Genomic DNA, 14,073 nt, shown 5'->3' on the forward strand with positions numbered 1-14,073 from the left:
CCTCATAAAATAATGCACCTCAGAGACTGTGAAGTTTCACATACAACATTTATTTTGTGCAATTGTAAATAAAAAAAATTAAAAAGAAGGAAAAAAAGAAATATAGCTATGCTTTTTGGTACTTTTTACAAAACTGTACAAAAAAAAAAAAACATTTCTATCCCCACACTTTTAAAAACACTTGGGTGTGTAATCCTCTGCAGATGATCAAAACAACACATTTATTTGAAAGCAAGTGACGGAAGTTCATGACAGCACTCTTGATTAATCATTTATACAGAAAAAACAACACAGTAATGAAAATATACAGTACAACAGTGCTTTTTTGCCTTCACCACTGACAACATGATGTTCATTTTTCCACATACAGCAAAAATGTAAAAATGCTATATCCCCCCCATCTATAAAGTTCTTTTTTGTTGTCCCATTCAAACATATGCATTTCGGCCGTAAGTGCTGGCAGCCACACTTCGAGTTGGGGCAGGTCCCGAATATACTGTACCACGTGCTTGAAATGGCAAAGGACTGCAAAAGGAGGAGGAATGAAGAAAGAAAAAACATTATTAACAGATATGAATGATGCGTGAAAAAAGCAGGATATAAACATCAAATAATGCCGCTGCAGCTTTTGGATCATGACACCACATGAAGCAGAGCTAGAAGCTTGATAAAAAAGAGGGTCAAATTGAAGTTCAATTTATAGGTTTAGTTTAGTTAGTATAATTTAATATAAATTCAACAAATTGCCAGCTTCATTGCAATTTTCTTATAATCTGTTGTCAAATTTCTTGCATATTTCTAGTCATTTTAAGGTTGTATTATTGTGAATTTTCGTTATTTGATTTGATTTCACTAATTTTTTAGGATTGAAAAGAGGGTCTATTTAAGTTCACAAATGCAAAACATATTATTTCGTCTGGGAACACCTCATGACTTTATTCAGCTACAAAATAATCGCAGTTCCTTCCGCATTACTTAATAAAACCACAGGATGACGCCAAATCTGAATTGTTCGGACTCCTTGAAGTGGGGTGACGTCTCTTTAGGATGATTTCCTCCATCTACTTAACTGTTCCTGAAAATGATCCTTTCTTCTTATTAGATAAAAATGTCTTTTCGTTACTTTGTATATGCATATTGATAATTCACTGTCATGTGGCTTCAAAACCTTAATTTACTTCAAATATTTTCTGTTCTGTCTGCTGTCAAGTCTATCAACGCATGAACATGTCCACCAGCTGGTGCTGCCAAGTTTTCCTGCATTAAAAAGAAATCATTTTTGCCCTTTCAGCAATATTAACGGCATGTATGTGAAAGTTCAAGTAGAACGATACAGACGCTGTTTAAATCTCATCAACAGAGCTTTTTCTCAAATGCCAGATAATCCGCGTTGTTATGGTGAATAAGAGAAATCCTATCAGAGTTTACGATAATTGTTTTTGCTCATTTATAATAAACCAAAAGTATAAAAATCAGCATTAAAAAATACGCATCACTTACTATTTTTCCCCAGTGCCCAATTTGCAGGAGCAGGTGAGGACGGCGCCGCCTACGATGGCGAGCACAGCAGAACACCAGCCAATGTAAAGCCCTTCCCCGATTTCATACCTGTAACACACAACAAAGCAGAGTCAGCTCAAGGTCGATGGGAGTGTTTTCGGCCTTTGAGTGTTCCCTCGCTGCCACGGCCTCACCTTGTCCCATAATTGAAAGGGTCAAAGAATTCCTGGGTGATGTTGAAGGCGTACCAGGACACTGACACCATTGTGCACAGACCTTTAGGACAGAAAAAAAAGCATCACAAATATTCTTTAATCATTAAGAACGCAGTGCTAGATAGTTAAAGGCAAGTCCAAAGTCTTGGAAGGAAGCCTGCGGGAAAATCAGCGATCGATTTCAGCATGCAATAAAACCCTCATTTATCAGAACTTTAGAGACTTCCTTGTTTATAAGGTGCTTATTAAGGAGTCATAATTATGAGAAAGCAAGTTTGAACCGCAGAGAAAACAGTGAGGGTACGTTCAGATTTGCTGATTTTCATCGCTCTTTGTGCATGTCGTTACCTTGCATTATGAAAAGAACTCCAGCAGTGCCGGCGATCCTCCCTTTGAGAATATAGTTCTCCCCTCCAGCCTTGGAGCACTGCACCCCGATCAGGGCGGCCACCAGTCCAAAGGAGCCCAGCACCACCGACGTAATCATCAAGGCTCGAGATGCCTGAATATAACCTTGATACAACGGGGGAGATTGGGGACAGCGACCGCAGTCACCGCAAGTCAGACTCCACCCGTGACGTGAGATAATCGCTGACATGAAAGGTCCGACAGCAACGGCAGCATTTAAAAGCGTCAAAAATTCCACAATATAAATACAGCATTCAAAAATAGTCACTTCATGGTGTTTAAACCTTTTGAGGGAGAAAAATATGTGTAATATTCTTAATATTCTAAATTAATACGATCAATTTTTTTCAATTTATAGTTGCAGTATTTAAATTATCAATGAAAAACCATAAATTAAAACTAGTCAACTGCTGTTCAGTGTGATTATTTCAATTATTATCCCATCGTTAGGTCAGCTTACCGCTCAAGGCGAGCAGGGACGGAAACTCCCTGCAGTTGTGAACACCAGTGGAATCCGTGGCGCAGGACATCCACAGGTTCTCGTAGATGGTTGAGGTGGTGATGACATTTCCATCAACTGTGGAGGTCCTCCAGTAACGGTTTGGGATGGCGACCCCGACCATCACCCATCCGAGGAACCCCAGGAGCAGAGCCACAACTTCTACAATAGGATCCATGACCCCACACCTTGGTGCGGCAGTCGACAATAAGGAGTCTATCCAGATCTCGAATTAACCAATAAAAATTAGGCTTATTACACTAAAAAAAAAAAAACAAGAGTAATAGTCTTAGGACTGTGTGTGGTCAGGACTTCCTCTTCATGTGTTACACTCCACAGATATGTATAATCATTTATATGACTTGCTTTCTCTCCACCCCTTCTTCATGCACACTTTTTTTTTTTTTTTTTGCATTTTACACCCCTGAACCTGAACAGGTGTTTATCGACTCACACAGGGTCCAATGGTCATCCCTTGCGCTTATTGAGACGGCTCCATTTATGTTTGAACAATTTATTTGAAAAAAAAAAAAAAAAAAAAAAAAAAACTTTTCCTGCTTTTAATCAAAATTGATTTTGCGGCGTTATTATAATGTAATCAACCATGTGTTTATACCCACATCTCCAAATTTGTTCATAAATGACATTTTACACTGTGCTTTTTGAGCTTTAGGCCAGATTTTTACTACCTTTGCTTGAATATCTCAAGGCTAGGAGACACGAGGTCACAACGTTCAGATCATCCCTCGGCATTTTGGAGCCTTTACTCTCAAACGGCGGTGGTAAGCGAGTAAAAAAGGTCTAAATCTTCGTCCCGTCCATCCTGCAGTTTTTGTGTTTGTGTGTCTTGATAAATTATCCTGCTGATAGCGGGGTCAGCGTTGCCAAATCCAGGGCACAGAGCGTTCCCCAAACACGAACATTATTGAGATAAATCTTAACCTGCGTTTCAGATTCAGCCCTCAAGAGTCAAGGTGGGGGCGTTTGTTAACCAGCCAACCCATCTGTATAAAGGTCAGTCCTCAGGGTCCAAAAATAGACTGTTATGTATCAATCAGCCTAAGTTGTTCATTATTTGCGTGATCGCTTTAAGTCGACACAGCAATGGTTGTAAAAAATCGAATCAAATCTCGCATTTTCCAATACCTGATAAGCTATTTGGGTTAAGAAAACAGGTTCCCGATATTTTTAGAAAGTCCCTCAAATACATATGAGCGTTGTGGATATTTAAAATTTCCTGTTCGGATTTGTCGGATTTGTCGGTTTATCTTGATTAAAGTGCCCTGTTGTTTTGTAGATTTCTGAAAAATAAAAATAAAAAATATTCAATATATTTTGCAACAATTGCTTATCATAATGAGCCGATTGGGGAAACGAGAGCAGTTGTAACCGGGGGCAATCATAACAAGGCCGGTTCCTCCAATCAGAAAAGAGCTCTAGTGATGACATTTACTCCATTTCCATTTCTGACGTCGAATCGGGTCTCCTCTCTGCAGAAACAAAGCAGAAAAGGGAAATAAATTTATGACATCAACCAAAGAAAAAGTTATTTTGTGACGTAGATTTTTTTTTTTCCCATGAGAAATGTGTTGAAGCGCGCACATCCTCTCTGTTTGCATTCTTGTTCAGTGATATTTCATGAGATTTGAATTTTAATTAAACCACCATCGACCGAATAGCGATTGGAACCAGGTTTTCGGATCCATCCGGCACAGTACAAAAATGAAACTCTGTCTCTGTAACATTTAGGAATTTACTCAAGCCTCTCCACCACAAACACATATACTGTAGTCCAATCTGCTCACCTACATCATGGCGCGCGGCGTCTCACAATAAGGAGGCCCGTTCCTTCTGTTCTAGATCGTTGTGTCTCCAGGGAGGAACTTGAGGCTCTGAATGTTGTGTTTGCTGATAATTGGAGCCACGCAGGCTGAAACGTCCGGCTCTTTCTAATCAGCAGAAACGAGACAGCAGACTCTGAACTCATCACGATTCCTTCAGGGAACAATAACAAGCTCCTTTTCGCTGAAAAGTCTTTTTTTTTTTTTTAAACACACTGGTTCATTTGGCTCTGTTTATGTGTCAGCCACTAAGTTTAAGTTCCGCTCGTGATGAGTTTTGAATCTTAACCGCTTTAATATGTGAACCTGCATTTGAATAATATCAACTTTAACAGCAGTAAGAATGGAAATTCTTTTCATTACTAGCTCTGGGAATTTTGATTTATTTGAATATTATAGCTAATCGTTGATAAATAATCTTGTAATCTAATATTTAATTCACTTTATTTGTTTTTGAAGAATCTACAATGTTGAGCAGATATTACCGGTAACTGTCTTCTACCTTAAAGAAGAAACTTTAACCTGTAATCTTGCTGTTTATGAACTCATTTGTTTCACACTTCATTTGATGACAAATGAGCAAATACGAATGAAATGATTTTAAAAAACACCGCCTGCAGAACACAGACTGAAAACGCCATGATAAATAAAGAGGTCACTTTGCGTTCATGCCAAACATTATCAAAAGATAGAGAGAGAAGGGCGTTGTCTCAGTCGCACTGACATGTTCTGGCGGCAAACATGAACTAATAGATCTTTTTTATTACAACGGAAATTTTGATATGTCAGAGCTGCATGGACGGTGGAATTATTCGACCGTGATGAGCTTCTGGCTGCAACCGGAACTTGCTGAGGACAATTCTACACGTAACACACTCAAGCTTTTACGTCCGAAAGCCTTAAAAGGTTTCCAGCGTCGCCTCGCAGACACGGACCAACGTTTTCTTTGATTCGTGCACAACTGCAAGAGAAGTCGATTATTAAAGCAGGAACTCCGATCCCAAATCAGACCCGTCCAAGACAGTGATATAAAGACAAACGGTGTCAAAGCAGCAAAAACATTTTTTGCATTAATTTTCAAACATTATATGGTGGTGAGATAATCAATGCAGGTTCATAGACTGTTATCTGTGTTCTTATCGATGGGGACACTAATCCAAAGTCAGATTGGCCAACTATTACTAAATTGCAAGTTGCACTCAAATGCAGCTTAAACCCCAGTCGCTCCCGACCACAAGCTCTGCTTAGAAAGTCGTTCATTGAGTTAAAGAATCCTACAAAGCACCAAAGTTCGTGACCAATAGTAGACAAATCTTTAAATGCATGTTCGGGATGGATGGAAAATCGGTCTGAAATGGTAAATCTGCAAAAGGCCGCTCGAAGAAACCCAAACATACGATCAAGTTGTATCCATCTATCTGTTAATAAAGTTCTATCCGAGTATAAACCTACTGGCCTGGCTTGGCGACTTCACCGCTATGTCTTTCTGAGAAGCAGATTGCCATAAACGTCTCACTTTATGGATAAGTTGTTTGCAAAGGCCCGGCTTTACTGCTAAGCTCTGACCCGGCTTTGGTGGCCGTTGTGTGTTTGTGTTAGTAGACGTGAACATCGCGCTGGCCTTGCGATAACAATACTTTATGGGACATTTGAAGTGAAACACCAATAACATTTTCATGCACTTTCCAGAAATAACTTGTAAAAAGGGAGGTGCAATAAATGGGCAGAAAACTGCACAGAACGCAAATTACGGATCAGATTAAAAAAGATTCATCTGCAGTTTTTGTGTATTCAGTCATTTTCTGCTGTAACAAGATAGAACAGCGGCTTTCTTATCTGAACAAAAATAGCAATAAAGTGGAATAAAAAGCACCAAGTTGTACATGAATAACAGTAAAAAGAACAATCTGGAAGATAGAATTAGAAACAGTAATAAAAATGGTATAGGATTAAAAGGACATTCCTCTTACAAACTCCTAGAGCAACAAGTTAGAAAAATTAAAAAGTAAAAGCCTGAAGTGGTTGAAGCATACAAATGCCCCGTGCAGATGCACACACACACACACACACACGCAACAAGCCTGTTAAACACCAAAGGTGTCAAATTTAATTAATTTGCAAAATGCATTTAACTGGGTGATTTCAATCTACTATCATTATGGCCGGTCTCTTTATAAAACCCATTGGAAACTCTTGGAGCACTTTTTTCCCCAAAAGAAACCCGAACGGAAAAGTTCATATCCAGATCCTTTGGCCACCAATCACAATTGGGCAGTTTTTGAATTTGAACCATAAACCGTGCAGTGAGATTGTTTATTGATGTTGTTGAAAGGTTAATGTCAATCAAATCTGATAAACTCACCCGCGCCGCTAACAGATAAGGCGCGGGTCTTCACCCCCACTAAAAGCATCAAAATGTTAGCTTAGCAGGGATCCAGCAGATGAAACGTGTTTTTGGTATTTTTGATCGTTTTTTTCTGCTTTGCACTACATAAAGACTGAATTAACTTACAAGGGAAGTACCACAAGTATGATGAACATTTTTGAATATTTAAAGACTTGATCGAACACTTTGTTTTTTGAGGAAATAGGCAGAAAATAATTGAAAATCATAATAAATACCTGAAAATACCAACAAATCCAATGGAAATTTAAACCATTTCAGTAAAAACCTGCAAGAAAACAGAAAAATGTACAAATATATGGTCAAAGATTATTCAAACATTTCAGTTACTTTTTGAAATCAAACATTAACTTTGATTTTACACATCGATACTGGTAGCAATATTTTGCATAAGAGGAAAATTAAACAAAAACAAAATTTACCTGCACATCTCATTATTTTTTACACACTTTTCCAAGTACAGGATCAGTTTGGATGATGAGAATTATTTTTAAATATGAGCTGATAGTTTAAAACCTTTAACGCTTTAATGGGCAGGCGTATATTCAGAGCAAGAAAAGGCTGCAACAATGGGCACAAATTGCATCCTTTTTCTTTTTTCCAGTCTGTGTTTCAGATCCCGTGTGTTTGTGAGGCCATTGCAAAAACAAGAAGCCTTACAGATGGCCACAAAACAAAGTGCTCATTGTCTAAGCGGTAGTGCTCCTCACTCCGGGTCAAAGCAGTTTGCAAATAAAATCAACAATGTGTACTCTGTAAAAAAAAATCTTACAAGAACAAGAAAAAAAAAAAAAAAGTGGAAGGAAATAATAAAAGCCCAGAAGGAACAATGTTGCATCGACGCCTCATAAAATTGCGAAAGAAAAATCGGCACGGACTGTCTCAACTCTGCTAGTTTAGGGTCCCAGACAGGTAACATTTGCTGTGACTTGTAAACATGACATGTGGAACTTCACCATGTTTTCATTGCTTTCCATCATAATGATCTGACAATATCACCCCGCAAAGGGACACTCAATTGGGCATTGGCCTGGAAAACCCACTCGTGCTGATCTGAATAACATTGGCCCGGATGAATGATTGCCCTTAAACACGTGACAATACCAGCAACGGTTACACATTCATCTTTTTTTTTCGGGACCCTCTCACCATCTTGTCTTCCCTTATCTCCCGCTCACTCGATCACCTCTTTCACACCAAAGGAGGATTATTGTTTCTACTGATGTGTCCCTGGGCAGTTTCGGTGCCCGACAGGTGGGTTAATGAGTAACGCACCACGAGGCTGATAACGGCACGCACAAACTGATAGCCTCCGAAAGCCATCCTGTCATAAAACACCGCCGGCGACTTGAGTCCCTCGTGGTGGGGTCGAGATGTGAGGATGACTGACAGCAGGTGAACTGGGCCAAAGATTTTCTCCGAGAATCAGATAATTGTCGTAACACAATCTTTCAGTGTAATGACCGAGTCCCAATAACCGGTATAGTAAGATGACTCGCTGATGATGATAAGGATGCTCTATGATGGACTTTGAACCATCAGTGAAATATTTGTAGGAAAGGACTTCAATATACAGATGGAAAAGTACCTGGTCCTGGTCTTTTACAAGTACATCCTTTAATATAATCAGTGTTGGACTTAAAACAGATGGCGGCTGGAGCCTTTTTTCCCGTTAGTGTTAACCAATGTTGACATCTTTCATCTTTATCTAATTTGGTAATTTTATATCTATGCATATATTGCATCTCTGGTACTCCTAACACCACAAGATAATAATTGGTAATGTTGTCTTCTTCCTTGTCCAGGTTAATATTTATGGATATTTTCATTTCCTGAAAATACAAATTTCTCATTTCAAAATACTTTTATTTATAATGAAGAAAAACAAATCCATTAGGAGAAGCACAGGTAATGTTACATAATGTGATTTACATGACAAAAATGAATCTAATTCAAAACTGTTCCCTTCCTTCATTTGAACATTCAGTTCAAAATAAATACAAAGAAACCTCATGTTCAATATTGAATGTTTTTTGGCAAATAGACCTAAAGCCTTCATACAGCAGGAGTACTGTTAATGCAACGTCCCACACGGCAGGTAAATTCAGCAGTTTAGGGGGGCGGCATTTCTAACACCTTCTTATTGTTGTTTGCTGATATCTAGGTCTTTTTATAATCCACAACTCATGACTCCTTGCTCAGGGAAGAGTAAAAAAGGCGGGTCACAGAGACGCAGCTTGTATAGCTTAGTGTGCTCTGTTGAAAAATTTAAACAACTTTCTTGATTTCAACTCAAACTACGTTTACTTTTGCCCAAACAAATATTGAATAACCCTTACTCTTTATTGCCCGAAGCTATGAGATATCTTTTGTGCGCATGGCTGCTAAATAGAAGACGCTGATAGGGAGCAGAACACTGGTCCTGAAACTGTCGTGGGGTCTGCAGCAACCCAATATTCCTAACATGTTGCCTTTGGCACCCTCAGCTCAGCTCACTACACCACTTATATTTTTATCAACTTATCTCTTGATATCACAAAGAACGAAGGACATACCAGAACCTGCCTTCACTTTCATGGCCACAGTGACAAAAATCTAAGTATTGACGTAAAATGTTTACTGAGGCGCATTCAAATGAAATTACAAAAGGATGCATTTTTTAAAAGAATGAAAAAAGTGCCATGCTACAAAGTGTAAATAGACAGCTCAGAAAATGAGTTCCGACCCTGTTAGAATAAACAAGTTATTCATGCCCTCTTTCAATCCTTAATTATGCTGCGGTGCTTTTTCACGTTCCAACCAAGGCATTCTTTCACTGAAGCCTTGTCCAAAATGCTTTAGTTGATTAAGGGTCAATGTATAAGTCCAGCAAAAATCAATCTATGCCAAACATTCTCTTTTTAGGATTTGGCTGCTCCCTTGGCCACAGCCAAGCTGATGAGCCCAGCTAATCCCGCCACACCGAGACCGATTCCTCCGACGATCGCCATGCCAACTAAGCCATCTGGAAGACAACATGGATGTGTCAGTATTCTAGATGTATCAAGGAGATGTTATGTACAACCACATCAAATTCTGAAATACACAGTGATCCCGCCCCTTATGTTTTACCTTTCTTCAAAGCCTTGTCAATGAGTGTCTCCAGCTCCAGAGCCTGCTTGTTCCCCGGCTCGTTCTTGAGAAGAGTCCGGATGGACTTCAAGGCTTTTTCATACTCCTGAAGGGAAAAAAAAATGTTTAAAAACACACCAGAAAATGATGACAGTGTGTCAGTTGTTAACATAATTAAAATCTTGTAAAATTGTCAAAAAACTACAATATTACTACCAACATCTGACATTGATATTATTGTTTGATGTGAAAACCAAACTAATCACAACATTCAATCACGTTACATATTAAAATAAATATTTTCAGAAGGCTCAATTAAAGTCTCTCTGATGATAATCTGAAATCTGGTGCAGCTGGTTGTTACAGACTACCCAACAGTAACATCTGTGGAAACTAGTTCCTGTACTAACAATATAAGACAGCAGATTATATCCAGTATAAGAAAGAATGATTCATCAATCTGGCTGATTTTAGTTTTTGTTCCAAGAGTAAGTATTAGCTCTAATGTGGTCATCCCGTATTAATCAAGATCCAGTGAGATGTGGAAATTTTTGTTTGAATTCAGTCACTGACCTTGAGTCTGTAGTTGGCCACTCCAAGGTAGAACAGGTAGTCCCTGGAGTCGTTCTTTGATGCTTTCTGAACGAGCTCTGCACAACCACAACACAAATGAACACATAAGTTCTTGAGTGAAACTATCCTGACTGTTGAGTCAGCAAACCAAGTTCACATTGTTCTTGGTGGGACACAAATTGTACGATAATAATCAAAATCTTAAGACAGAGTGTTTGCTTTGGAGGCTTTAGCTTGGATTGGATGACAAATACTGGTTTGTTTGAGCCTTAACAACTAATATATATTCAAGAATCTATATAGTAGAGTCATGAACATTTCATTTGTTTCTACTGTTGGTGAAAACTAGAAACAGGAGGCTGTCAAATTGAAGATTATGTGAACCATGAAAACACAAAACATGGTAAACAATTAATTAAAGAGATTAACTGATAATAAAATACTCGATATTAACAGGGGAGAAAATATAGCTCCACTGACTGTAATCACACTCATTTTAACAAATACCAGTGAGTTTCATATTTTCAATTCAATGTCTGGCAGAACTCTTGATATTGTATTTTAGCATGATTCAAAGCTAAATGGTAATGAAATCCTTGAACAAATACATGCATTGTCGAGGATTGTAGAAAAAGTATTATATTTGTAATTTTAATAAACGTACCTTCGAGGAGTACAACTCCCTTCTTGATATCCTCTGTGTATTTGCTTCTGATGAGACACCAAGCATATTCAAACTTTGTGTCTTTAGACACAGCGCCCTTGGCCAGTTCACTCTTGTATTTCTTCTCAAACTTCTGTAAAAATGAAGACCCCCATCATTGAATTAGAGTAGCTTTCAATCCAATGGTTTCAGTTTCGAGAGATGGCATGTCATATGAACAAGATTACATTGCGCACCACCGGTTACCGTATATATCCAACTCTTCAACAATTTTACCGTTGAGTAAAAATAGGTATACTACCAGACAATGTTATCAGTGTTTAATTTTAGGAGCTAAAAGAAAAAAACTAGTAAGTACTTCAAGAAACTAAAGACGATAGTATATTCAGTTACTGATAACATAAACATTACAGTTAGCATAAGCTAGCTTAGTGACGCAACAGACTAAACGCCTCCACGTAGCTTAGCCCAAAACCGCATTTTCAGCAGTCAGAGTGTGAATAGATGTTACCTACACAAATGTGTACACGGTATACGCGGTAATATATCGGATTTGTGACGGAGTTCAGGTTAACAACGCGAGAAACTTACCAGGAGATCCTCAGGAGCGACCACATCACTCAGCACAGCCTCCATGTTTCCGGAAACTACGGACGGGGCAACCCCCCCCCCCACTAAGCGCGTGACCGACGCTGACGTCATGTGACCAACGCTGACGTCACGTGACATCGCGTTGACATTGTCTTTTCTAACTTTAATTTCGAAAAGAATAGAATTAAATATTATTAAGCCAAGGCTCCAAATTACAGTTGCAAACAATTGAAGAGCCTTTCAAATAATGTCATACTTCTTCATCTCACTAATAATAAATAATATAAATTATTAAATAACTATGACAGGCTTTTAATAATATCCATAAAATAGATAAAACACTTTACTTTGTTGTTTTTTGCACTTCATGCATTCAATCAACCTCATAGTCAAAACTATCCTTTTGAAAATAACAAACACAAAAAACTCATGAAACGCAGCATGAAGAACTCTCCAGCACAGTGACGAGAACAAATTCACTCAATAAAAAATTAAAACATAATAAGCAGTTATAAAAGGCAGCAATACAGTGAGACACATATATCACCTCATGAAATTCAAGCAGTAAACCTGATTCACTTCAAATTACTTTCCAACATATTTTCCTGAGGCGTTTACTCACTTGACAGAAGCTGTAACCTGCGGCAGCTTTATCACCTGAGATTTCAGCGCCATCTGCAGTTACCATAGCAGCCTGGTAAGAGTGCAGGCTGTGTGCTGAAGGCCCTGTGCAGGACCTGCAAGCACACAGGAACCTGCTCTTTCAGTTTATACGCAGCTTGCAAAGAAAAAAAAAGGGGGGAGGAGGGGGTACCTTTATCCTTCATCTATTTTTAAAGATCTGGTTTGTGCGACTGAGAGGGCACCATGACATTGCAGTGAGAGACGTTTCTGTTGGCAGAGGGCAGGGACTCTATATTTCATCCAACTAGTTTGTGTTCTATCACAAAGCAAAATGTTTTCTTTTATTTTTTGAGCCATCTAATGTAATTTGATGAGGATAAGTTTAGACAAAAATTACCGAGCCACTGACAATAAAGAAAGAGAAAACATTCCTAGTTAAACAAAATGTGCCACAAGCTAATCAAGGTGTAAACGATCAAAATGGCAAAATAGACAACATTTTATTCTGGTAATATGTAGAATCTCTGCTTTGAGGGTGGCAACATAGTGCTGACATAGTGCGTATCTCTCCATATTCCCTCCACTTTGGTCTTTTGCTTTCATGACATCTTTTAATTTTGTCATTTTTGGATCATTTGCCACCAACACACCAGTACTCATATATAGAAAAAGATATATGAGTAGAAAAAATAAAGGATAAAAAGTTAATGATGAAATGGCCCGCCACTCAGTGCTGTTAAATATTGTAATATTTGTATTGTATTGGTGCAGAACTCTATCTCAATGCAAGGAGGTCGCAGGATCCCGACGGGGATCTTTTGTGAGTTTGCGTGTTGTCCGTGCGTCTGATTGGTTTCTTCTGGCTTCTCTGGTTCCCTCCCACAGTCCAAAAACATGCAGTAGGTTCAAAGGAGGCCCTAAATTGCCCAGACATGTTATCAATTAATTAATCAGTTCATTACTAGCCAATTAATTAATTAACCGATCAATCAATTAATAAATTAGATTATTACTTATGAACTAATTCATTGATGATTAATTAATTAATTCGACCATTATGTATCAATTAATCAATCAATTAATTAATCGCTTGATCAATTAATTAACCAATTTACTAATGTAGCGCGGAAAAGACTAAAACCAGCTTGTTACCTGACAGTGACGCATCTCTGGCTGTTAAAGTTATACTGAGCTACTATGACTGCAAATGTTTCTCTTCGGCACTATGAAGGGATAATAAATGGTAAACATAAACACTGGACCTTCTGTTTTTCCTCAGAGGAGGAGGGCAATTTCTCAGGACAGCTACAGTTTGGAACCCCTCCTAGTATTTGCAATGGGCAATCGATCGAAATAACAAATACCAAAGTGAATCCGGAGCGACGATCCAAAAAGCATGCGTTTGCACACACAAATCCAAACCCCCCCTAAGTATTTAAACTTTATTATTGTCCCCTATATGTTTTGATAAATCACCCTTTCACTGGAAAGCTTTCCGTGGACATGAACCGACTGAAATCAGATTACAAGTAGCCATGCTGATACTGTTCGTGGCCTTTGTTCCCTCTCTCCTCCCTGCTCTAAACTGTTGCTGCTTGTGTTTGACTTTCGCAGTATGACAGTGTGAGTCGTCAGGGGCGTGC

At 38.5% G+C, this 14,073-nt stretch overlaps 2 protein-coding genes across 3 annotated transcripts; both read right to left on the reverse strand.

Moving 5' to 3' along the window:
- Positions 1-31: 31 nt before the first annotated feature.
- Positions 32-5,479, reverse strand: cldn15a (claudin 15a). Of its 2 annotated transcripts, none has more exons than XM_086166002.1 (5): positions 2,584-3,110; positions 2,064-2,228; positions 1,695-1,776; positions 1,501-1,608; positions 32-525 (listed from the first exon to the last, which is right to left on the reverse strand). In XM_086166002.1, exons 1-5 carry the CDS (start codon positions 2,798-2,800, stop codon positions 429-431), a joined length of 669 nt encoding a protein of 222 aa, XP_086022128.1. In that variant the 5' UTR covers positions 2,801-3,110; the 3' UTR covers positions 32-428. The 2 variants fall into 2 exon arrangements, with proteins under 2 accessions (XP_086022128.1, XP_086022129.1); XM_086166003.1 differs by lacking the exon at positions 32-525 and adding an exon at positions 4,428-5,479 and having other exon boundaries at positions 1,500-1,608; positions 2,584-4,112.
- A 3,233-nt stretch (positions 5,480-8,712) lies between these two features.
- Positions 8,713-11,904, reverse strand: fis1 (fission, mitochondrial 1). The gene is made up of 5 exons (XM_086166005.1): positions 11,807-11,904; positions 11,216-11,348; positions 10,552-10,628; positions 9,979-10,084; positions 8,713-9,871 (listed from the first exon to the last, which is right to left on the reverse strand). The coding sequence occupies exons 1-5, from the start codon at positions 11,849-11,851 to the stop codon at positions 9,768-9,770; spliced, it is 465 nt and encodes a 154-aa protein (XP_086022131.1). The 5' UTR covers positions 11,852-11,904; the 3' UTR covers positions 8,713-9,767.
- Between the last annotated feature and the right edge of the window lie 2,169 nt (positions 11,905-14,073).

This window comes from Fistularia commersonii, chromosome 19 (genome assembly GCF_037954325.1).
Source record: "Fistularia commersonii isolate RoL2024-O1a breed Wild chromosome 19, RoL_Fcom_v1.0, whole genome shotgun sequence".
NCBI classification, from domain to species: Eukaryota; Metazoa; Chordata; class Actinopteri; order Syngnathiformes; family Fistulariidae; genus Fistularia; species Fistularia commersonii.